We start from the raw sequence: 26,810 nt of genomic DNA on the forward strand, positions 1-26,810 counted from the left end.
ATCTTTATCCTTAATTACTCACTCAAGACTTTTCTCATAAAATGCAGGTTTGAGATGGGTATTTTGCTAGCTGATTTTAAATGGTTTTCTTTTTGGACACTGGCATCACAATTGCCTAACGTAGCTCTAGATAGAATGTACAATTAGGCAAGAATGATAACTATAGCATACAATCATAAATTGGAGATAATTGGAGACTAATTTAAACATTGGATAGACACAAATCGATATAGGAGAAATGTAATGGAACAAAACTGTCACGTTCTTTCCTTCATTATATGAAACCAGAATGTTCTTGACGCAAATGAAAATTATTTTCATGTATTGAAAGTGACTTTAAGAAATTCAATCCCCCCATCATTCTCATTTCTTAAATCCTTTCTATAGAAGTATTACAGCTGAACCTCATTTTTTGTTTTGAGAGACTGTTGAATTAGTTAGTTTATTTTAAGGGTCATGAGTCAAGCATGTGGCCATGCTGTAAAAGGTGCTATACAGCATAGAAGAGCAAAACCTTTACAGTGGAACTCCTGCCCCTACTAAGGCTATTGTCCACTTTGTCATTGCTTGGAACAATTGACAATTTTTGCAGTTGCAACTGTCTTTACCCACCTGGCGTTTGCCCATGTGGTCCAACTTCCATAGAATTTAAATATTGTTTTGATCTCCTTTAACTTTGGAACTATAAATTGTTACTCAAGATAAAGAAAACTCAGCAGTTAAAATGATCCCTAAATTCCTTTGTCCTATTTTAAAGATTATGATCTCTGTACAGGATTAGGAAGTCTGATGGTTAATAATGTGAGCAACCATAGTATAGTAGAAATATTACTTACAGGTAACATAAGCATAGTACCAGGTGGGCCAGGTAATCCATCTGCACCTGGAAGACCAGAACGTCCTGGTGGACCCTAGAAAGAAGAAAAAATAGATTTAGCCAAGTAAAATAGATTTAACCAAGAATTATCCAGGCCTAGGAAATGTAAACATACTTATATTATTTACTCAAATTGGAATGCTTTATTTGGGCAAATAGGAATAGCCTATAAATGTTCACTTTTATATAGGTCCCATTAAAATGCTTTTGGGTGATTCCTTGACTAAGACAAACCACAGTTCATCACCAGTGTACACCCTGATGTGTAATGTAAACATTTTATTTTCATTAAATCTTTACATCTTTAGGGTCTCCTACCACAAAGCATTAACTACTGATACACACCAATGTATGGTCCCCATTAAAATTACATGGTTAGATTCCTTGGCTTAATCACATTAGAATTCATCAGCAGGGCTAGATACAGTGGTAAGCCAATTACAAACAAACACTTGTAGCTCAATTGCGAAAAGTGGGATCCCCAGCAGGATTAGGGCTGTGGTATATTGAGATCCACGCATATATCTGATTCAAAGAGGGATGCATAAAACCTGTTCCTGTCTGCAATTCACTGAGCTGAGTTGAGCCTTGATATTATTTAAGATTAGTGCAGTGGAAGACAACTATTTTTTCTGCATGCTTTGCAAGCCTTTGTACAACAGTGCTCCTGTCAAAATGAGTGAAGCTGTGATGGAGGTTCCTAGCAATGCTTTACAAATGACTGTCACATATATTTTACTCCAGCACCCTGGAGGATAAACGTTCCGTCTGCCAGGAATTAAATTGGCTCCTAAATTTGTTCTGAAGGTAAACCAGGCAAACATGCAAAAGCCAGGCATTTTGTGTATTTAGTATGTTTTTTCTTGGCCAGCAAAACAAGATCCAAGAAGAACCACACAAACTGTGAGGGTCACAATTTTCCCTGATAGTGGACAGTTATCAGTTTGAGGGCAGTTCATAGGCTGCCTTCTGCCTTTTTTTCTGTGTCCTTGGCAGACGGAAGCCGATATGCAAAATTGTACAGCTTCACATAACTATATGCTATTGCTTACAGTGAAAAAAACTTATTTTGCCCAAACCTAGGGATATGCCTTGCAAGAAGGGAATGCAGAATATGATTTTTAGTGGTCAAGCAAATGGGACGGCCAAATGTAAAAATTCTGCCTTTATTCTGGAATCTCCATATTTGAAATTGCAAGTTCAAGGGTGGTTTTCAGGTGTTCCAAGAAGGTCCTACTTGAAAAAGTAGGTCAAAAACAGAAACCAGTAGGTTTGCTGGTATTCACATATATTTTGTGAATAGTTTCTTGTTCTAGAAATGCTCATAAGTTTACTCATTCAAAAGAGAAGAACAAGCATTATCACAGTGACAGTGGTGAGGGAAAACCCACATACTTGATGAGGTTGGAGAGGATAGAGGTCTCTCCATCTGTAATCGTTTTTACTAGGGGGACACATAAAATAGGTTATTTGTTCAAAAGCACCATACTGTAATATTTCCATGTGTGCAATGTGCCACCAGTCGGAAATCTTCTTTCATAAACTTTATGCATGTGAAAAGAAACACTACAACCGTCCTAATTTTTCAGGTGTAATTCTGATATTACTTGAGAATCTGAAAGAAGATAGAAATACCCTCGAAGTGTCCTGCTGGATCAAATTTCTGACTTTTTCCTACCTTTTGTGAATGGGGCCATTTGTCTGGGAGGAGAAAAGCTTTCCTGCTGTGCATTTACTACCCATTAGTTCAAATTAATTTCAGTTTTTGGTGTACTTTCTGCTTTGTAGATCATCACTTTCAATGCAATTAAAACACACGTATATTGGTATGCTAGTAACTGTTAGAAATTGGCTTTCTGGTTGTCATAGTATGCACACTGTACAAGCAGGAACTCCAATCCTAGTCACAGTAAGTCAGATACTCTAAAAGACAACCTGTGCTCACCCCCGGTAGCGTGGCACAGAGCAGTCAGTCACATCTAAAGAGGCAATGTGTGAAGTATTTGTGCATCACAACACACAGTATCACACTGAAAAACCCCACAAAAGGACTGCACCCCAGGTCAGAATAATAGACAGTAATTTTATAAAAATGAGAAAAATACAATTAGCAGAAGTTGAGATGTGAATTTTCAGAAAATAAAAAGAGTTCTAATGCTTAGAAGCAATAAGCGCCAATGGGAGTTGGACCGCTGGACCGGGACAAAGTGAAGAGTTCAGGCTGCTGGGGATGGTGCAAAGGCTGGCTAAAGGACCCAAGCAGGGCCAGCTGAGCAAAGTATCTTAATCTTAGTCACAGTCACAAGATGAGTCACTTTTCCGCATGCAGTGCCGGTGATGCGTCAGTTCCGAAGGTGAATCGCTGGTGCTGCGATGCATCAGTTCTGAAACCAATGTGATGGCTTTCTCCATGCAGTGAAGGGATGTATTGTTTTTCCTTCAGGAGTGGCGGCAATGCAGTGGTTCCAATGTGATAACAAAGAGCTAGTTCCAAAGGCAATGAACCAGTTCTATTCCCACAACAGCAGTGCAGGTTCGGTTCTACCTCACGCAGTAGGCAATAAATCAATTCCCACTGGAGCAAGTATTTGGGTCCACTTCCAGTAAACCAGGCACATGAGCAGGGGTAGAGACTTTGACCTGCGAAGCCAACAAGCCCTTGGAGATCACTTGGGGAGGCAAGGCAGACCCCAGCTCTACTTCAGCAGGGTCAGAAAGCAGCAGGCAGCAGGGCAATACAGCAGAAGTCATTTCAGGTCAGCATTCTAGCAGAGTAACAGTCCTTGATGTAGTACAGCAGTTCTTCTGACAGGGTCTAGTGTAGGTCCAGAAGTGTCTCATTTTGATGGAGTCAGAGACCCAATCAGAGACTCAGTACTTATACCCAGTTGTGCCTTTGGGTGACTTCAAAGAAGGTACTTTGAAGTGCACAGAGATCCTTTTTTCCTGGGTTTAGTCTGTCAGTAGGAGGTAATCAGCCCTTTGTGTGATGACAGACACTGCCTATTCAAGTGTGTCAGTCCCTTCCCCTCTTCCTGCCTGGGAGGGGCCATCAGAATGCAGATGAGTGCTCAAACACACCAAACCTTCCTGTGTTTGTGGCTGTCTGGAGGGAATGCACAAAGTGTGACTGTCAGCCACGACAGGTGTATATTGGAGACAGGCTACAAGCAAACAGCGCTGTAAGAGCAGAGAAATGTCCACTTTCTAAAAGTAGCATTTCTAAAGTATCAAAGTTAAATATGACTTTACCAGTAAAGAAGATTTATCATTAAAAATCCAATGATATAAAACATGACATAGTGACTCTTTCTCAATCATGAATTACAGCTTAAAAGTGTACTAAGGAATTTCCAATGTTAATCTATGAGAAGAGTAGGCCTCAGAATAGTGAAACATGAATGTAGATGTTTTTCGCTACTAGGATATGCAAAACGTACAAGCACATGCCCTACTTTTTACTTATAGAGCAGCCTGCCCTATGGGCAACCTATGGCCTACCCTAGGGGAGACTTAGGTGTAATAAAAGGGGAAACGGTAGGAAGCATGCATAACCCCCGTAAAATTGCCATACCTACATGCCTACAAATGATATATCTACACTACCTACACATGACTTACTTCATGCCCCAATGCCTCTCCACAAACCTTGCTGCCCCTATTGTTACCTTCCAAATGCTGATTTCTCAATTGAGCTGACTTCTAAACCCGCTCTACTGGGCCTCCTAGATAAGATTGGGCAAGCCCAAGTATACTCTATATTCATGAGCATAGCTACAGTGGTAGCTAAGAGAGAATTAGGGCCTCATTACTTGCAGTGGCGGTCAGGACCACCGCTACTGTAGCAGTCCGACCGGTTACACCACCAGGGTATCGCCATTACCACCAGGATCCAGGATCCCTATGGGCTGGTGGTTGTGGAGGTCCGAATCAGCCAGGGAGGAGCTCAATGAAGTGCAGACGTGCTAATTACAACCTTGTTCTCTGTCAGCCTTTTCATGGCAGATTTACTGCCATGAAAAGGCTGGTGAAGAACAGGTGAAGGGGGCCACATGGGGGTCCCTGCACTGCCCATGCACTTGGCAGCACTTGTCCAGCACTCTCGCAATGTTCACTGTCTTCTTGGCAGACAGTGAACATTGCAAGGGTGCTGGTGCACCCTGTGACGGCAGCATTGCCACCAGCCCTTAATTCTGCCAACAGTTTGGCACGCGAAAAATTTGGTTTCTACCCGCCAGCCGAGTGGGAAACTCGTAATGGGTCCGGTGGAGTGGTAGCCAGTGTAGTGGCAACCTCCCTGTTGGAAGATTAGAGCCAGCCACCAAACTCCTAATCAGGCCCATAGTGTGCAAATGGAACTGCCAACACCCCTGACGCTACCTAAGTGGAGGGCCAGCATGGACTGGTGTGTCAAGCAGAAAGAGCTGATCTATTTCATCAGGAGCTGCCCTCATAAATTTGACAAGCTATGGGGCAAATGGGTGGAATACTATGGCCCACCGATTGGGTCTGGGGGAGCAAACCCCAACAGTGATGATCTTGCTTAATTTTCCTGAAGATCCAGGTATGGTGATGTGGAACTTTATAATTTTGCACTTATTGTGTTGTTGTATCTTTGTCTAAAAACAATAAAATATATTTATAAGTAATTCCAATTTGGAACTGGTAGCTATGTCATGTTTGGTTCCTTTTGAATTGTAATGAAACACCCTATTAAATGGTAAAGTCAAGTGTTTTCTTAGAATTTAGGAAATGGCACTTTTAGAAAGTTGACATTTTTCTGCTGTTTTTTTGCCTGTAGCCTCTCTTGGGTTACATGACTGTGTCACAACGTATGTGCTTCTTTACCCTGAAGGCCGCAGAGCGAGTGGCGTGGATCCTGTTCTTGAATGTTCGGCCTTGGCCCAAGTAGGGGCGACTCTTTCTGGTAGCCACGGTGCTGCAGGCAATGGGTACGCCAAGAGCAGGCCGTGTCCCTCAGAAGTAGCGCCAGAGGGAAAAAAAAACAGAAAAGGGGAAAAAACCTCCAGAAAGATATGTTCCTAAAACAGGAACAAAAAGGAAGAGATATCAACAAGAGCAAATACAGGAAAAAGTATTCCGAACTATCGAGAACCAGCACAAGAATACGAGGAAGCAGGAGCGAAGACACCATTTAAACAGAAAGTGTTGCAGCACAAAGAGAGAAAGAATCACAGCCCTTAAATACCAAAAAACAGGAAACGACCAACAGGAAATAAAAGGACACCATCTTAGATAGGGAAAAGTACATAGAACAGAATTAACTAGGAACCATAGAGAATAGGGAACAAGGAACACTGGGAAGAGAAAGGTAACATGGGAAGGGGGAAAAACATAAAGGAAGGCACAACCAGATGTCCAAGAAAAGAAGAACAGAAGAAAAGGAGAAAGAGAAGAAAAGAACAGGTGAGTGGGGGTCAGAAATGCCGGAAAACGTGGTGCATAGCAAAAGAGCGAGGCCCCATGCCAAATTTGGGCCTCGGAAAGCACACAGCAGACTGGGGGTGCGCCGCGTCTGGGAAAGGCGTGTTGTGGCCCGAGCCCAATGTTCGGCTCGTGCCGCGTGCAACAGCGCGACGGACTGTGGGTAACTGACAGACAGATGAATTCCTCACAAACAGTCAAACAATAAAGGGATTAGGTGTACCTCAAAGGGACATCTGCTAGCAGGATGAAGGGGTGAAGATGAGCACAGCCTGACTTGCAACTGCATAGGGAGTGCTCTGCCTTCACACAAAGGGCCTAAAACCTATTCATTGCCACTGCAGCCAGCTTGGAGGGAGGCCAGGAGTGACAGAACATTTTATGCACTTTAAAGCCACTGTCTAGAAGCTTCTCCCACCCTTCAAAAGGAGGTCACCAGGGTATAAAAAAGGGAACCTCAGATACCAACTCTTTAGAACACTTCTGGACCTGTGGATACTCTGCCAGGAAGAAAGACTGCTGTGCTGCAAGAAGGACTGTCACTCTACTGGATTGGTGCTCTGAAGGACTGCTGCCCTGCTGAATTGCTGCCCTGTTCTTCATCTGCCCCGGGACCTCTAGAGGGACTCACAAGGGCGAGTTTGCTGGCCTCCTGTGCAGAGCTACATGGACACCTAAAAGGCTTCCCCCATCTTAAACCCTCACCTGCACCCAACCTGAGTGAGTCCTGACCCTCCAAATTGTCTCCTTCTAGTGCTGGACCCTTTGAAGTGGTGCTAAAGGTGACCAGATAGCCAAAATCCAAAAGTGGCGACAAAACAAATGTTTGGCTAGAAACTGCTCTGAGAACCAGGAAGAGAACGGGACCAACCTGCTCACATATCCATCCAAGGTGTATTTGATGTCACTTTGACATTGCAGCTTCTCACAATTCAGCAGATCATTTTTAGCAGTTGCACGCCAAAGGGGCATCCAGCCTTGTGGAATTGTCTTAGGTTACAGTCCTCTGCCTCCTCCCGCTGGAGAATTTTGACTTCCATTTCAGATGTGGAAATCTCTACAGCAGCTTAGAAACAAGGCTATCCGGCGATGATGCTCCTTCTTTGGTCACCTCCTGCAGCTTTGCTCCACTAAACTTTCCCTTCTCAGAACATTTTTCCAAGTCCAAAGGTAAGCGCTGATAAGGCTCAATCCACTTCTTGCATCCGAACCATGCTCCAATCTGCTTGGCCATATTTTCTGACTTTTACCGGGTCACCCCGCAACCAGATGGCCGCGGTTAGCGCTTTTATCATTTAGGTGCTAGTTTTTAGTTAAAATGAATTCCACTAATTGGATTTTTATCATTTTCATGTCAAATAATTTATTACAATTTACTCTATTTTTCTAAATTGGTTTGGGATTTTTCTTGTCTTTTCAGTTTACTACTGTTTGTGTGCCACATAAATACTTTACACATTGCCTCTAAGTTAACCCTGTCTGCTTTTTGCACCAAGATTCCCAGGGTTAAGTGCAGGTTATTTTAGTGGCTATTTGTGGTTCATCCTGCAAGGGATTGTGGTTGTTGCTTGACCGAGGCTCACACCTCAGTCAACCAACAACTACATTTCTAACATTTAGCCCCTCATTATAACACTGCAATATTTTTGGAAGACCGCAGTGCTGGCTGTCGCCAAAAGACCACCAGTGTCAGCGGTCTCACAACCACCTTATTACAAGTCAGAGACCGAAGACCGACACATTACAGCCACAAACCCGACACCCCCAGGCCAGCCGAGGGTGGGAGAGAGGCGGTTCCACCTCCACGCTGCAAGGACTCCTCCCATATTATAAGCAGTAATATGGCACAGTGGTGTTTGCATGGCGGTGTGGCATTGGCGGTGGAAGCGCCAACAACCACCCTCTCTGAGACAACCACCTCAACGTGAGCTGCTGTGCGGCTCAGACAGGTAGGTGGAGCGACCAATTGTGTTTGCATCAATGAGTGCGTGGAGGGGAGTGTGTGAATGAATGCGTGCATGAAGGGGGAACGTGTGCGTATATGTTTGTGTGTAGGAAGGGGGAGTGTGTGCATGTATGCATGCGTAGGGAAGTGTGTGAATGAATGCATGCATGAAGGGGGAGTGTTTGCATGTATGTGTGTGTGAAGGGGGAGTGTGTGAATGAATGCAGAGAGGGGTGGGGGTGTGCATGAATGCAAAGGGGGGTGCGTATGTGAGAGCAAGTGGGAGTGTTTGTATGTCAGTATGAGAGCGAGTGTGGGTGTTTGTATGTCTGGTTGAGAGCGAGTGGGGGTGTTTGTATGTATGCATGCAGTCGAGTGGGGGTGTCTGCAAGTGTGTGGATGGGTGGGGGGTGTTTGCAAGTGTGTGGATGGGTGGGGGGTGTTTGCAAGTGTGTGGACGTGTGGCAGTACGTGTGCTGGTGACAGGATTGGGGATTCCTGTTGCGGGGTGTGTTACCGCCAGGGTTTTCGTGGCGGGTGACCGCTGCAAAAAGCCTGGTAGTTTACTGCCTCCTAATACGGCTGGTGGTCTAAGGCCTGCTGCCAGCCCGGAGAAGCTCACCGCCGGGCGACGGTGCTTCAACTTGACCGGAGGGACTGGTGGCATTGTGGCGTTTTGGCTTCGGGCAAACTGAAAAACTCGTAATGCAGTGGTCTTTATCGCCAGGTCCCCAACACGTGTAACGAGGGCCTAAGTGATTTAAGGGCCAGATGTAGCAAAGGGTTTTACCCATTTTGTGTCTATGGGAAAATGTGTTCGTACATATGGCCCTTAATTCTTCAATTTATTTCTCTGGATGCAGTAAGCCATTAAATGAAAACTATTGAATTTAAGATTTCATTAATACATTCAGGAGTACAAAAATTGATGAGGAATGTTGTAGGGAAAACAAACTAAAGAATACAAAGCAGGGAAAACTCATTCCTACGTGTCTTGAAATCAGTGTTGTCTACAAAGCAGGGTGCAGGTAATCAGATTTTAAGGAATGCTAAAGCTGGGGGTGATGGCGATGCAGTGTGACAGAATTGCAGTGTGGCATTTACACAAGTTGTATAGAAAAGCACACATAGGGTTGGTTTACTGTTGGTTTTGGGAATTGTACAGAAGGAAGACGTGAGGCTTGAAACTCTGGGGAGGATTTTCAAAACTGAAAATGATATGCTTCACTGAATGTATGAGGGCTGAAAGTCTTACAACATCCCTCCTACTACATGGATGGGAAATGCTTACCATACCATTTGTGACCATTAAAAGGCTCAGTCCAGACAGATATTCAAGCACCTTTGTGAATGAATTACAAAAGTTATAGTGGTTTGATATTGGAAGTGGAGAGGTATGGAAACACTGCACCTTAAATTAAAGTATATTATTGTGTTTATTAAAGTAATAACTTTTGGCAGCTAAAACAGCTGGAAAAATATGCTAACTCAAGCTGGTCTTAAGGAACATATAGGATTATATTATGAAGTTACGTTTTTGGTATTTCAGAAGATGTTAGTTAAATGTTAGATTTCCACTTACCCTCTCACCAGGGTCACCAGAAGTGCCAGGGGGTCCTTGCAAGCCAGGAGGTCCTGTAATACCCTAAGAAGAAGAGACATGTATAAAATCCATGCATTGATTTTCCCAAGAATTCACAAAAGCTAACTAGACATACTCAGCGCTGCACAGTCTCACTCAGTACGTATACCATATGGGTTGTAGAAACCGACTTAGATAAATGTTTCACTTCAATTTTGTAACAATAAAGTATCTGCCCCTAATTTTAACCCAGAGCTAGAACAACGAGGCTGTCCTGTTATATATTTATCACTGAAGGTTGCATTTGAGTCATGAGACTATTGCTGTGAGACATTTTGTGGACGATATATACCTTTCTCCTGCCAAACATCTTAGCATTACAGAATTATGTCTGTATATTATTCAGTGTGGTTTAGTTAGTGTCATTACGCTTTGTGAAGTCTACTTACAAGCACTTGGCATTACAAAACAATAATTTGGACCAGGTCCTCTTTTTTAACATGTACAAATTCTAAAGAGAATCTGAGCATGAACATAATGTGATACACGTGCACGTATCTTCTAAATGCACAGATGTTGTGCCTGTGAGATATAACTTAGCATGTGCAAGTTTCTCGACAACTCAGAGAGCAATGTGCTGGAATATAGATTTGGCAATTCAAGTATTTCTTTGTGGCAGTTCCAGCATAGCAGAGCACTTTCTCTGGAAAAAGCACAAGGGAGGTAGTGGACATAAATTGCTCACAAGTGCACTGCAGATGTTACTTCACCAACTATATGAGAGATTCCATACTGAATTACATTCCCACCCCTATCAAAATCATAGTAATTTAAGCCTACGCCTTGGTGGGAAGGGGCCTTTAAATCATTTAGCTAATAATTCTACTATCATGGGCAACATGAATATTGGGTTGGAAGCCTGTTGACGTCATCAAGCTGGCTTCACCATGCCCACGTTGCTTATGGGGACAATGCCTAACAGAGAAGATGGTATATTTTGAAAAGATGGCCAGTCAAGAATCCCCTTATCACAGGCTCTGGTGGTCTTTTGGGAATTATAGTAAATGAAAACACAGCTACAATATATACCTAGCAACAACTGTGTAAAAAGTGCCCAACACTTCAGTGGGGATCATGTCTGATTTGTACTTTGGAGTAGAAATCCTGCACAGAAAGGGTAAAGATCTACTGTCTGGATCAATTGGTCATCTGCTCTGCATGTGTTTGGTTTTGAGGCAAACACCTGTTGCAAATGTTTTATGCTGCTGACTAATTGTCACTACCACTTTTAATGTACACAACTCCTATATGTTTTGAAAATTCGTTATATTTCTCTACAATGGCTTTATTAGAATGTATGTTTTGTGTTAGCTTTAATGGCTCAGTCAAATTATTGCCATGTGATCATCATTGACATACATATCTGGGACCCAAATATAAGTTCAACTTAGAAAAGGTACACGTACCACAGGTCCTGGTGGTCCTGGAGGGCCTTCTATAAGCATTCCCTGCAAAAAATAGATTTAATATCATTATTACAAATTAGACTAAAGCACCATTAACAATGGAGAGGTTTACAGTAAAAGTCATACATTTTCTGTCCATCTTAGAGAATCAAAATACGCAATTTATGATGGCAGCCCTAAAGGATTAATCTTAGGTGAGGAACAAAATTATATTAATTAATTTAAAAGATCTAGATTTGCAAGAAATTGCTGTTAGATGCAACACTAGGAAAATTGCAGAAACATTTACAGTCTTGGATAAGGTTATACTTACGATAAGCTAAATTAATCAAACTCCATCCAATGGCCATCCTAAGCTACGTAACTGTGCTAACATAATACAGCTTCAGTTTGGTTTTGCTGCAAAAATTACACTTCCTTCTTTTTTTCAACCAGATAACGTTTATGAAAGTGCCAACTAAGATATAATGATTGCACTTTGTGCATCTAGTGATTAAATGCTTTGTACAGCTAAACAGAATGAGAAAATACTGTTGAGATATTAAACTAGAGCTCAACCAGGACAAGTTGGTAACCTGCAAGCACGCACAGTTCTAGTCTTGCAGCTGTTTGTATGTCATGTATCTTTGTGTATGACATATGTTAAAAAACAAGATGCAGTAATTAAATTAAATCTGACATGACCATTTTGTACACAACAAAAAGATGCAATTTGTATATGATTTTTAGTGCCACTGGTTTTTGTTGCTTTCTTTAAACATCAAAAATGGTATTAGATTAAATGTGCTGTAAACATTTGTTGTGATTCAGGTCCTTGGAAATGACAGATTTACTTACAGGCTCAATAACTGCTGGTTCTCCTTTCTCTCCTTTCTCGCCATATGCGCCATAACCATTCACCTGGAGTCATTAAAATAACACTTTAGCTGCAAATCTTCCATTTATGGTGTATGTAACCACAACAATTTACAAAGGAAGACTGTTCATAAAACAATAAAACACATTAAATAGTTAAAAATGTACACATCTATATATACAGGTGCATAAAATACATAAAAGTACAACTGGGACACGTTGAAGGATTCATAGTAGCCAAATGGCTACCATTAAATTAACATTGTCCTTCGTGCTTTCACTGATGTTTCAGGAATATTTTCACAATCTGAGAGCTGCGATAAAAACTGATATGCAAGGTCCATCTGTCTAACATGGCCCTATCTGTTTCTCAAAAATGGAACTAATAACATCCTGCTGTACTTATTGTAAATTTTACACACAAAAGCAAAGTGCAAGGCTGTCTGACGTAAAGTGCCATCACATGGGCAGAAGGTGTTACCTATGTGATGCGAGAATCTTATAGGAAGTACAACACAAACTTTACAGTTTCTGCCCTAAAACGAAATAACAAAGATCACTCCCAATGCACATGCACATGCTGTAAATAATTAAACATATCAAAGAGGGGAACACATTGTAGGTACCTTGCAAAATTAGTCTTTTTAGCCTCAATCGAGGTTCGCAGCTGACAAACATTGAGAAAGAAAGCACAACTGACCTTCTTCTTTCTAAGGGTAATGCAATATTCCGGCTCCTGAAAGGCCTTCGACATACCAATCTTATCAAAAGAAGATTTAACATACTTCAACCACGGAATAAGCATCCCGTTCTCATAGGTTAGGCAATCAATGATAATATCTCGGGTTAACCTCGCTTGATCGTTCTTCCATATGAATAGCCATGATACACCCGGTCACATGATAAGATCTTTTCATACCTAGCTCTGTGTGGCAGATGTATCTAGAGGAAGAAATGGTTGCAACCAATACTCATCTACAAAACTGATAATCCTCACACTGTAAGATCTCACACTGTGAAATTCTCCAAATTTCAACCCCATACCAGACAATCAAGGTGCACTGAGAATTATAAATTGAGAGTAGGGGCATCAAGGCACCACCACCCCGTGGCTGAGATATACTACACACAGAGCCCACAGCAGTCGAAAATGTAACTTTACAGTGCACAATATTGGGGACCCAAGACCGAGTTGATGAAAATATAACCCCCAAATAAGAAATGGTGTTAGTGCTTAATAACTTGGCAGATCCTGTTGAAAGGCCAGAAGACTGAATGCCTTTTTGCCCGCACACCATAATAAAAGAGTTTGAAAAATTGGTGCGCAAGTCAAGGTGGCCATAAAATCCCTTTCACCAGAAGACGCACTGCCCGAGGAGTACATGCCAAAAGAACGTCATCATTCACATATAAAAGAGAAGGTAACAACGCTTCTTTAATCTTTTGTACATCCTGCGTGACACCGGTCAAATATGGGTGAAGCCCATTAATATATAGCACAAAAGGTAGAGATGATAATACACAACATTGCTGGATGCCATGTGCGACAGGCATAACCCCTGAAACCTCTCCTTGATTGCCCAGCCAAATTCCTGCCTTCTTATCAGTATGAAGATAGGCAAGAAAATGTACAAGAACTGGATCCAGCCCCCGCTCAATAAGCATACTCCACAGCTTTGCCCTATTAACAAGATCAAAAGCTGAGGAAAGATCCATAAATGCCAAGTATAAAGGCATTGTCTTAGTGATTGTGTACTTCCTCAGCATAAGGTTCAAGTTTAAACACTGTTCTATGGTTGCCAATTTGCTTCAAAACCTGTATTGATATGGGTATAAAACCGCCTCACATTCAATCCAATCCCTGAGTCTGTTGTAAATCACCCTCCCTGAGATTTTAACCAATGAGCCAATCAGGGAAATCGGTCTATACAAGCCAGGGGATGAGTGATTGCAATTCTTGAATATCGGTACAATAACTGAAGTGGACCAAGAAGGGTGCAAGGTTCATGGACCAAGTTATTGAAAACAATGGTTAACAATGGCACCCAAAAGTCTGTGTTATATTTGAAAAGAACAATTGGAATGCCATACACACCAGAGGCCTTGCCACTAGCACTCTGACAAATGGCAATACTCACTCCATCGAAGCGGACCCTAAACTTGGCAGCTAGCGCTGAATCTATGACAAACTCAATCTCACTCACAGGCACTTTATATCTTTCAGAAATATGCACCACCCAAGTACTACCAAAATGAGGCAAGAATAAGAGCTAGCATCCTTGCTCTTATGATGCAGCTCTGTAACTATTGACCAGAAAGACATACTGGGGGTCATTACGACCCTGGCGGAACAAGTCCGCCAGGGCCGTGGGACGCGGTGGCACCGCCGACAGGCCGGCGGTGCCCCGCGGGGCATTCTGACCGTGGCGGCTCAGCCGCGGTCAGAGAAGGGAAACCGGCGGTCTCCCGCCGGTTTCCCGCTGCCCCAAAGGAATCCTCCAAGCCGGCGCAGCATGCTGCGCCGGCATGGGGATTCCGACTCCCCCTCCCGCCATCCAGTTCCTGGCGGTTCTCCCGCCGGGAACCGGATGGCGGGAGGGGGAGTCGCGGGGCCCCTGGGGGCCCCTGCCGTGCCCATGCCTATGGCATGGGCACGGCAGGGGCCCCCGTAAGAGGGCCCCTAAAAGTATTTCAGTGTCTGCAAAGCAGACACTGAAATACGCGACGGGTGCAACTGCACCCGTCGCACCTTCCCACTCCGCCGGCTCTATTACGAGCCGGCGTCATCGTGGGAAGGGAGTTTTCCCCTGGGCTGGCGGGCGGTCTTGTGAAGACCGCCCGCCAGCCCAGGGGAAAACTCGGAATACCCTCCGCGGTCTTACGACCGCGGAGCGGTATTTCGGAGGGGGGAAGCCTGGCGGGCGGCCTCCGCCGCCCGCCAGGCTCGGAATGAGGGCCACTGTCTTTAACTCTTGTGGGCAGCACCAACTTCTCCCAGTGGTCTGCTAATACCTCTCCCCATCGCCTTCTTGTAACCTCCCTTGTATTGTCTCCTTGCTGAGCTGAGAGATACTGGGTCCCTAGGCTTTGCACTAAGAGGCTGACGCAAACGCCGGTTAGCTAAAGAACACTCATGACTAAACCATCTGGGTGCGTTAACCAAGGGACTAAAAGGTTTTATCAAAGTGCCCCTAATATATGGACAAAGCCAGCAAAAGCCTTTTGGGCTAAATTGGCCCTATCCTCCTCTGCAAGACATATAAAAACCAGCTCATGATTAGACCTAATATTTAGACTAAAAAACCTTCAGGCTCACGCTGCCTCCACATAAGTCTAAGATTATCTCTTGTGAGTTGAGGGTGACTGGCTCCAATGAAGGCTCTAGGTTTCTCTCTAGGTGCTGTTAAAATATTGCCTTCAAAGGTTTATGGTCACTGAAGTCAGTCTTTATTACTATTTCCAGACACCACTGTATTTACCGAACTACACGTTGCAAAAATGTAATAGATCACCAAAGGATTCCCCCTACCACTATAAGTAAAAACCCCTTCTGGAGACCCACCAACATTTTCCATAATATTACATAGGCTGTTAGAAGCAAGACGAGCAGCTAAATCTAACGTCCTGGGGGTCACATAACACAATTGGGGTGCACCATCAGACGGACTCTCACTCGTCAAAGGCAGCTTTACATTAAAATCACCCACCAGGCACAGAGAAATAGGTCGGCCTGAAAAAACTTCCCTATCAATTAGTTTAATAATATACTCAAACACTAACCAACTTAGTATTGGGAACACTTCCAAAAATCATTATTATAGACATTTACAAAGTAAATGTAAAATAACTTGGAAATCATTATTGGGTGAGTCAAAAAAACAAACTCGCACACCACTAATCACATTAACATATACAGCCAGCCCCTCCGATGCACGGCCAACGCTTGAAGGGACTACGGATGTGTGACAGCAGTGATAGCCATCTATAAAGGAAGGAGTCACAACCAGGTCTTTTGAAACATAACAATGTCATACTTCTTGATCAAAGACAACCACTTCAGGAATAATCATTTGGAGTGTAGTCCCGCTATTTTCAAACTTCGAATTTTTAAAAGCAGATCCTGAGAGGGTTCAATTATATCACAAATAGGGAAAGCACTAGTTAATGGAGATCGAGCCTGATAATCGTCTGTTGGCAAAGCAGAAACAGTTTGCTCAATGGCTAGTCACTCCACACCTTCCAAGCTGATCAAGGAATCAAACCTATTCTCACAAGGAAACAAAGACAGTCAGCAGGTGCAGGCTTGAGTAAGCACTGGGAACACAAGAAGAGAAGCTTATAAATGAACCCAAGTGGAAGGACCGCTCGGCTCCTTATTGGCCAAAATCCTGAACACCAAGTGGGGGTTTTGGAAATTAACCACAATACAGTCACCCTCACAGCTCTTCACCAAATTCCCCACCCAGTTGACCCTCCTAGCCATAACAATGTCAAAAATATTAATTCAATTACAATAGTTCAGCCTGAACCATTGTGTAATTTTATTTCAAAACTGCTTCACTTTCACCATCCTTCAAGGGTGGAGCTTCGGTTATAACTACAACATAAGGGATGGCCGCTGGGGGTACTTTAAAAATATTCTTATTAGGAACACTCTTATACACTGGCACCACAGATTACTGGTTAATGGGCCTTAGTATCTGGGTGGCGTTCATAAATTTGGGAGCTAACTGGTCAATATCTTCATTGTACTATGGAATTGTTGAGCCAAGCCTGGCAAGGGAATGCTTGGTTTGGCTTACTGGGGCTGCAGCAGTGATTATGCTCCTCAAGTTTACATCAGAATTGGACTGATTCACAATACTTGAGCTATCAGATTTTGGTCCATGCTCATTAGCACTCAGGTGAGAAGCAGTAAGGACACTTGCTAGCCGACTCTCAATGCGGTCAAGTCTATCAAGCAGCAGCTGTAGTTTTTCATTGAAAACTAAGCGGGAGCTGATTCATCATGTCATTGTAACTTACAGAGACCTGCAGGGGTGCATCCTGGCATAAAGCTGGTTGAGACTGTGAAGGACGCGCTCATGTCCACGGTGTCTTAGGGTTTGACTGAGTAATAAGATTTTGGCTAACTGCTTTATTAGTACCGCTTTTCCTCATAATTTTCTTCCTTTTTGTGGCTGGGCCAAGCTGTGCATGAGCAGAAAGCTGCATTGGAAAAGCACTAGGCAGATCTTGATGAGATGGAATACCCACAATTGGGTTTCTTTCCCAGACACACAGTTTGAAGCACATAACATTTGCACTTCACTAACTCCCTTTTTACAACCAGAAGATATCAGTGGGTCCACTGACCAACTATTAAATTTGCACATTCGTATGCCCAGGAACAGAACTCACATAATTACCCAATGACAATCTTCTTTCAGCTAATGCAATTTCTATAGAAATAGTCCTTACTGCTCTCCCTAACATGCTATCTATAGTCGTTTTGGGGCATGTCACTGTATCTACAGCCAAAGGTACAGTTGAACCAGCAACCTTCCTCTTTCCCATAGTGACAACAATTGTTAATAAAACCAGGTTGTCACTCACCACTTGCCAGCTGAAGCTCCTTCCCCCCAAATGCAGAAAAAAGAAACACAAAGGGAAGGGGCCCAGCCACACCCAGCTTTCGATTGGGGCAGACGATTCCATTCTTGGCCCTGTTTTCACCCAGGCACACAGGAGCACAGCACTCCTTATATGACTTCAGGCAAGTGATGTGAGATGAGGTGGACACGCTACCCCAAAGGAGTCTGGTGCCTGTAGTCCTGCTATCCTAGTCACAAAAGTAACCACTTGCCATACTCCCCTTTATTCCTAAATATAGTATAATAATGGGGGGACTTAAGCTAAAATTATTATAGGTATTTATTTGTGCTCTTTAATAAGGCTTGGGAAATAATTGAGAATTCTATGACACTTTTTATTGATCTTAAGAATTTGAAGTCAGTCAGAATGAATGTCGTGTAAATTTTATCTGTTTTGGAATTAGAAACCCTTGCTAGGTCAGAATTTAACTGCTGTCAAATTATTGCTAAATCATTTTGATGTAGAATCAATAACCTTCAGTCACTGGAATACTTTCAAGATTCAAATTCAACATTGATTCTGCAAGCCCATTGCTTGTGGATAAGCTGATATTGACTTGGAAGCTATTTCATGATTTCCCAATAGCAAAAGTAATGGGCCCAATAATAATGAGAGAAAGAGTATAACAACTAAAAAGCAACTGAAGGAAACATAATTTCCACATACTGTTTAGGAAATATATACTTTAGTTTGCAGATTAGGATACTCAGGATTTCTCCAGTGAATGTCTTCAAGCCATTTACATATTTTCCACACAACAAGCTGGACATCTAATGTAGTTTTACCAAAACAAAATGGGTTTAGAGTGATTTTAAATTAATTTAAACATTAATAGAGGTGAGTAGGGGGATTTAATTTTTTGAAAAACAGCCATATTTTCTTCTATTTTTTTATGTTTTGAAAGTAGTTCCTTACAAGGTTGTCCAATTTGTAACCAGTGCAAATGTTGAAATACAATCTATAATGAGTCAAAATTATGAATCATTCAAATTAAAGGAGGTGGTCTCTTCATGACTGTTTTCCAAGAGTGAGAAGCCTAGTAAGATATCTGTCTGAACACCTTTCATGTAATGCTGTATCTTGTATTATCATTGACCACAGCTAAACTTCCCACAAGCCTGTGAATTAACAAATTTTTGCACAATATGAGATGTTTGCCTACAAGTCTGCATTAGAAACATACACATGATATTGATTTTAATGTCTGGTTCTCAAAGTCTTTTTAAACTACATAACACTAAGGGGGTCATTCTGACCCCCGGCGGTCCATGGGTTGGCGGGAGCACCGCCAACTGGCTGGCGGTGCCCCGCAGGGCATTCTGACCGCGGCGGTTTGGCCGCGGTCAGAAGTGGAAAACCGGCAGTCTCCCGCCGGTTTTCCGCTGCCCAAAAGAATCCTGCATGGCGGCGCAGCTCGCTGCACCGCCATGGGGATTCTGACACCCCATACCGCCATCCTGTTGCTGGCGGCTCTGCCGCCAGGAACAGGATGGTGGTATGGGGTGTCGTGGGGCCCCTGTGGGCCCCTGCAGTGCCCATGCCAATGGCATGGGCACTGCAGGGGCCCCCGTAAGAGGGCCCCACTCTGAATTTCACTGTCTGCATTGCAGACAGTGAAATTCGCGACGGGTGCTACTGCACCCGTCGCACCTTCCCACTCCGCCGGCTCCATTCAGAGCCGGCGTCCTCGTGGGAAGGTTGTTTTCCACTGGGCTGGCGGGCGGCCTTTTGGCGGTCGCCCGCCAGCCCAGTGGAAAACCCAGAATCACCGCGGCGGTCTGACGACCGCGGTGCAGTGTTCTGGCGGGGGTACTTTGGCGGGCGGCCTCCGCCGCCCGCCAAGGTAAGAATCACCCCCTAAGTTCCAGATTTCGGCCCTCATTTCAACCTCAGCGGTCTTTTCACAAGAAAGCTGAGGTTCCGCCGGGCCGAAGTCCACCAGTTGTGGCGGTCTTCCGCCAACCATATTATGACTGCTGGCAACCCACCGCCCTTTTCTGGACGGAGAGCCGCCAGCAGCCATACTTGTGGTCAGCGGTGAAGTGGAGGCTGCTCCACCATCACCACCACATCATCAGAACAGCGCCCATCATAATACGACCCAGTATTCGGCGTGGCGGTGTTGTGGTGGCGGGGCGCAGGTGGCGGAGCAGCCCCCATGGATCCCGTTCCCTCCTGGAGGATCACTGGAACAGGTAAGGTGATCGTCTGTTAGGGGAGGGGGGTGGGTGGGTGGTGTGTGGTGTGTGCGTGCATGGGGGTATGCGTGTGCGTGTGTAAAGGGGTTACGTGAGTGTGTGTATGCATGTGGGGGTGTAATGTGTGTAAGGAAATGTAATGTGTATGTATGTGTGCATGAATGTGCACGTGTATGTGTGTGAGTGGTGTAAGCGTGCATGTAGGGGGTGTGGGGGTATGTGTGGGAGTTTCAATGGGGGTGGGATGGGGTGGGGAGGGGGTCCTACCATCTTTGGGGGGTGGGAAGGGGTCATGGGTGTTGGGGGAGGACTCAGAGGAGGGGGTGGGGGAGGGGGAGACCCCAAGCAGTGTCAGGGAATGAATTCCCTGGCACTGATGGTACATACCGCCATGGATTTCATGGTGGTACAAAACCCCACAAAATCCATGGCAGTATGCAGGGTCCTGATACTGCCGGCGGTCTAGTGACGGCAGCTGGGGTGGAGACCGTTGTCTCCAGCCTGGAGTTCGTTACCGCCGTGGCGGACGGTGCAGGACATTGGCGGTTTGACATATGCCAAACCGCCAATGTCATAATGGGGCGGTAATGACAACCGGCCTGTTTGCGGTCTTACCGCCCTTTTTTCGCCGTCCGCAAGGGTTGTAATGAGGGCCTTAGTATGCTCCACTCAACTGTGCATTGCATGAAGAATTACAGCATTGCTTTGTGTGAAGGACAAAAACTACTGAGTAAGCTGATGATTTTATTGGCTGTCACTGAAAATGGGTATTCTGTATGATACTTTGCCTCACACCATACCGTAAAGACAAGCCAACAGTGTATATTCTAGAATTTCTAATTGGGAGACAGCATCTACTACAAATATCTACTGTTAGTCAAGAGAACAGCAGAAAATGTGTAACATATGTGCTTTTATTTTAAAGCAGATATGTTACATTTAGCTATGGTAACCAATGTACTCCTTGATTCATTGGTTACACCTGATTTCATTAGATGTGGCATCATCCAGATCACTGTACTTTAGTAGATCTGGATATGTGTGAAAACCTGTTTTTGCACTGTTCCACCGCTTCTGTGCATAATTGAGGAGAATGTCACAAAGCGAGTTTAGTGCTTCACAAGAGTCATGTTTTGGCACAAATGTTTTTTTCCATGTGAAAATTGATCATTGCTGCAGTTTGTGCTGTTTGCATTACTTTGCATTGCACTGCATGAGCACCAGCGCAAACCATTAGCAAATCTCGCCTATTAGAATCGATTATCCAGACCACTTTCTCAGACACCTGGTCATCTGCTTCATAGTGTACACTGTTGCCTGATTCTCACTGCACAGTAATACTATAGTTCCTGTTTCACCTCTGTTCTTCTTGTGACTTCCTTACACATACTATGCAGTACTCCAGAGTACACACCATTAAATCATTTGTACATCATAGGCTTTTAACATTAAAAACCACTTCACTGCTTTTAAATTTGAGATTGTAAAAAGATTAGTCATATTTAGATCTTTCTTGGGAAAATGGTTAGATAGATTTATTGAAAATAATTTTACTATATCCACTGTATGGGGGTTGACTCGTATTAATAGCTGCAATACTGATTGCTGTCTAAACAAACTGTGTCTTCTGAAAGTCTGTCTCCTTCCTCCAACCACTGACTGTGCTCTGAAATGACCATAAGATGGTGAACTTCTATATATAAAAAGTAATTAAATGTAAAGAGCCTTAAACACACTTTTATGGGTAAATTGATTGAAGGGTATCCACAGGGGTGAGAGCTATCCTTGACTGCATCGCTGTACCTGGTTCCCCTTCTGTTGGCTGAAGTGCTCCTGATCAAGACAGGACTCACAGTGACGGCCACAAAGCTTACCTACTCAAATGTGACCACAAGGCTACTTTGAGAGGAGAAATGCTGTTGATTTCAGTCTTCAGGTGGCGATGGCTCTACATTAATGCATGTTCCATAATGGAAACACATAGTGGACAAAGCTAACATTCCTGCTTTACATGGGGGTAGCCCATCTGGATCAGGTTATTCCTATTTTTTATTTCTTGGTGTAAGACCACACCCTGTGCATATGAAATGATGTCTCTTCATCACACTATGGAAATCCTTAAGCTTCCTTTGCCTTCCTAGTGCCATGCCGATGCTAATTACATTTCTTTAATCATTCCCTCCTTGACTGTCTGACTCCATTGTTCACTTTCTCACTTGCACATATGTTCACTCATTCTTTTACTAACTAATTCAATTTCTCACCTCATTTAGTCACTCAGAGTAGTGGGAATCTTTGCGTATGGGCTGGTTTAAGTGCATTCTTCTCTTATTAAGTTGACAGGCATGATGTTAAAACCTGTGCACACACGCTGATATAAAAGCCAACTACATGTAATAGTTGTAATATACTGTTTAACATATTATTGTGCGATATAAGTGAAAACAGGAAACTTTACACTATGGTGAGTGTACTAAAAAGTTTATATACAAATATACAATCGCTTCAGATCAAGAGGTTTGCATTCATGAGTGGCTGGTTTCTGTGGCACTATAATCCAGAGAGTAAAATGAGTCTAGGTATTTTTCTGCCATTATTTGAAAGAAATATTGTATTTTGTTCACTCAGACTGTAGTCAAGGAAGACATTATTCACAATATTAATTACTGCAAATTGAAATGAACTTGTGCATGTAAGTCCTGAATAAACATGAGCCTAATTTTGAAGAATGTACTCCCTTAATTAAGTATACCAAGCAGAAAGAAATACAAGGTTATTGTTAAAGAACTGACAAACACTCATTTTGTTTCAACACACAAAACGCAGGATTCACACACTTACATTTGTTTCTGTGATATCCGTTTCAGCCGGCACACCAGGGCCAAACTCCTCCTTAGTGGGATTGGTTGGTTTTTCTTCATACTCTTTGTAGTCATAAAAATTATATTCTCCTAACTCTCCATCTACCAAAGGATCGACCTCTGTGGGATCTATGACTTTGCTTCCATATTCAGCTTCCTCAACGTTTGTTTTCCCAGAATCATAGTCCTCGCCAGTAACATATTCTTCAGCAAAGGTTTCTTCAACTGGGTTTTGCTATCACATAAGCAGCAAAGGTTTGGTGCATGGGAGGAATATGAGCATTAATGTTAGTCAAAGCAATATAAGCGTACCATGGTCTGTAATTAAAAAGAAAAGCATCTTTAAAGCACATCATCTTTTAATATTATTCTGAAATACTGATTGTCCCAGTCCTTCAAATATATTAATAGATTGGGATGTGCATGCATAGAGATGAATAAATATGGTTTAATATATTTATTCACAAACAATCAAAATGAACAGAATCATTTGATAGTCTTGTACTGGTTCAAAACAAAATTGCATGATCTGGATTTACAAACAGTATTGGATACTGTATTGTGCAAAGAACCCATTAGTTTCTAAATTCCACATCAAGCTTTACAGAACTGGTATAAGTGGAATTGTAGAATGCTAGGTTGCATCTGGGATGATGGAAAATTTGTTAACGGGCAGAATTTTCACCATCCTAGATGTAAGTTAAGGGTCACAATACGGGTGTTTGCAGAGAAGGGGCGCATGTATGGCCATTTGAAATATTGTAAACACCAGCAATGGTGTGACTTTACTTGTGTTAAGAATCTTCAGGCACCTTTCTAAATGAGTTTTTACCTCATGAACATACCAAAAACCTCCATTAAACATTAAGTGTACTGGTAGAGATTCTGCATAGAAAAAACCTTGTATGTGCAAATGCACATTTATGCCAAACATACTCATGTAGATTTTTAAATCAGTGGAAATTGCACCTGAATACATATTGGTCATGAGGCGTAATCATGGAAAGAAGCTGTTGTAGTATTCTTTTGAATCCCTAGAAATGTACTCTAGGACCGTTGCAGGAATACATTTCTATCTTTAATGTAATGGGCTTTTTTAATCCATCCTTCAATATTTAAAGTAAATTTTAAAAGCTTAGTTTCATTAATATGTAACATCCTAAGCAACTTTTAGCACTATGTTTTTTATATTTAGGAACTACAAAGAGTTATTCAATTAGGTTAGTATAATAGGTGTAATGCTTACAAATAACCCAACCCAATATAACTTCATATTTTTGAATACTTTTTTGTAACATCAAACATCACAAGGTCATATGTTTGCTGTATTCTTTTGTCATTATTATTTATGGTTCTTGAATGTGAGCGTACCTAAAGTAGAAGATGTTTAGCCACAATGTATTGCCCACAATTTAATTTAAATCTTTGAGTATTCATATTTACAAGTTCTACATAAGAATGTATAGTCATGGAGCATCATTTGTCTAAGCAAACTATGTCACTCTTTTCCAATATACATTTACACATTCTTGCATCTTTTAATGTAATTTACAAGGAAAACAATGCATGATATGAGGAGTGTATGACACTCATAATCTAAGTCAGTAGGTACACTGCAGCTGGCTGATTATTCTTTTTAAAATAGCACAATTAAATTTAGTATCATCACGGTGCATTAAACATCTTTTGAGGTCACCCTCTCTGTGTGTGTATCTTCTTGCATTCTATGGTACAGATCACAGTAACACATTCAAGAGATAGCTAATCCTGCAAAAATGTCCGAAAATCAATATATATCTGTTGAAAGCACAATGTGCATGTATGTTTGTAGTTAAAAGAAGAATCAGCTTAATCAATCAAATGTATCATATAAGAATGTTTTTCCCCAAAATATTTTAACCAGTAGTAATATTGTTGGTCCATTTTTTATTGTTTTGTTTATTTGCCTGGCAGTATGAGCATTTTAAGATTACAATACAGTACACTTTGCTTCTCTTCAGATGAACATTTTTTATGTGAGCCAAGCCCACTCTCAGTTTTCACACACTATTTGTACTCTAACAAAAAAAGCTTGAATAAATGCCTCAATTGTATCCCAAATTTAGTCACAAGCAGTAAAATACATTTAGACAATATTGAAAGGGGATTCTACGGGTTATTATTAAAATGTGGAATGGACCCAAGAAGTAGTCATTGCCATTTATTTACCTTTCCAAGTGATATAGTTGTTGTGTTGTCAAACTGTTAACAAGATCTCAACATTTCATTTTCCCTTTGCAAAAGTGTAACAAGTGCGAGCTATCTACTACAGTTTGTCTTGATGTGTTTGGTTACATTCTTTATGCTTGTTCAGGGTCTGCTCTGAATTTGAATAGACACACCAAGGGCCTATGAGCAGACATGGGTGAAATACTTATTCGATAGATAGAAAAATAACTATTACACATGTCTCCTTTTTTAAATAAATAGAAAACCTTTCCCCATTTACTCTCATATAACATAGTCCAGAAGAGGAAAGAAGTCCACATTTATTTATATTACCCAGTCAACACCATGGCATATTTGCTTCCTGTGCCATTTATGTTAAGTGTTAGTGTACATACACATCTTTCAGAAGTTCAAATTTAAATAGAATGGATCCAACATTTCTGTAGTTTATATGGTTGAAATCCACCTCCACTGTTGCTTTTAACCTTTTGCAACATGGACAAAAATAAATACACAGTATTCACTTAGTGCATACCGGGTGATATTTAGATGTGCGGAGCTAGGTAAACTGGCCCTGGTCACAGATAGCAACAACTACATTCATACTACTGATTTACATTGTGATTGCTTAGTAGAGGAATGCCCCAATGAAATAAAGAAAGAATAAAATAAGTCCCCAGCTGTTGCTTTATTTACACCTACTGTAATTTCATCTTTGAGGCTTCCAAAAATAAGGTTCATCTTTCCATAAAGTACATATGGAACAATAGGTAAATGATTTAACCTTATGTATTCATTCTTGATTTTAATTAATGAATGTGGATTTATTCCAAATAAGGGAAGATCATATCTGATGGAAAATCTTCTCCTTTCACAACAGCAAAGATGAAGCATTTACAATGTTATTTTTACAGGAAACTGTATTTATAATTCAATAAAATTGCCTTTCTCTCCTGTTTGATCTGCTTCAGTGAATAAGCCAGATTTGGACTTCAGTCACTCAAAGCTGGCTTTCTATGGTATATTAACAATTAGTGGGCATAGTGAGCTCACTCCAACACTCACAAGTAGTGTAATTATACTAGACTATGAAATTTGGAAAAATCAATATGTAAGTCACCCATGCATCATTGGTCACAGATACTTTGGATACTTTGGAATATTGGATGCCAGTGTGAAAGTTCCATGTAAGGTCACTTACAATCTAGTTCCAAGGGGTGAAAAGGTTGTCAAAGAATATTCACTGAAAACATATGTTTGACATTTCACTATTTTAATTATCATAGTGGGTAGAGGAGAAATACAAAAATTACCCGAGAACTCAATAAGATAAGGGAGGAGTCTTTGCATTGTCTGTGGGGATCTGGTTCTAAGAAAAAAGTTCTAAATAACTTAGATTTAGGTTGTATTTGTTCATGCTTTCATTGAGAGAGATGCTGCCATCAAACTTAATTTTTAGTAGTATATTATTATTTAGCACATTGGACTGTTGACGGCTCCATTGGAGACAATGGAATAGCTCCTGGCTTGTAATGGCTGGTATTAGCCTGGATCTCCAACATGCCAATGTTTGTCTTCATGTTTTTTCTCCCTTTTTAACTCAGAACATCACACCTTCAGTGGGTGGAATGTTCAAATGGCCATAATGCCCTTCTGCCTCAGGCTATACAGTTGTTAAAGACCTGCTCCTTTGTTATGAGCCCTCACTTGTAACTCACGCCTATAACTCGGGTGCAGAG

General features: G+C 42.1%; 1 protein-coding gene across 5 annotated transcripts in view; it reads right to left on the bottom strand.

Moving 5' to 3' along the window:
- Positions 1-26,810, bottom strand: part of COL11A1 (collagen type XI alpha 1 chain) — a 360,373-nt gene that overhangs the window by 224,590 nt on the left and 108,973 nt on the right. For 4 of the 5 annotated variants that reach the window (XM_069232190.1, XM_069232189.1, XM_069232192.1 and 1 more), the window contains 5 exons: positions 22,844-23,098; positions 12,153-12,215; positions 11,316-11,357; positions 9,850-9,912; positions 837-911 (listed from right to left, as the gene is read on the bottom strand). In XM_069232190.1, the coding sequence (XP_069088291.1) occupies positions 837-911; positions 9,850-9,912; positions 11,316-11,357; positions 12,153-12,215; positions 22,844-23,098 (498 nt within the window). The remainder of the gene's footprint in view (positions 1-836; positions 912-9,849; positions 9,913-11,315; positions 11,358-12,152; positions 12,216-22,843; positions 23,099-26,810) is intronic. The other variant, XM_069232193.1, reaches the window with a different exon arrangement.

Source organism: Pleurodeles waltl, chromosome 4_2 (assembly GCF_031143425.1).
Source record: "Pleurodeles waltl isolate 20211129_DDA chromosome 4_2, aPleWal1.hap1.20221129, whole genome shotgun sequence".
Taxonomy (NCBI): domain Eukaryota; kingdom Metazoa; phylum Chordata; class Amphibia; order Caudata; family Salamandridae; genus Pleurodeles; species Pleurodeles waltl.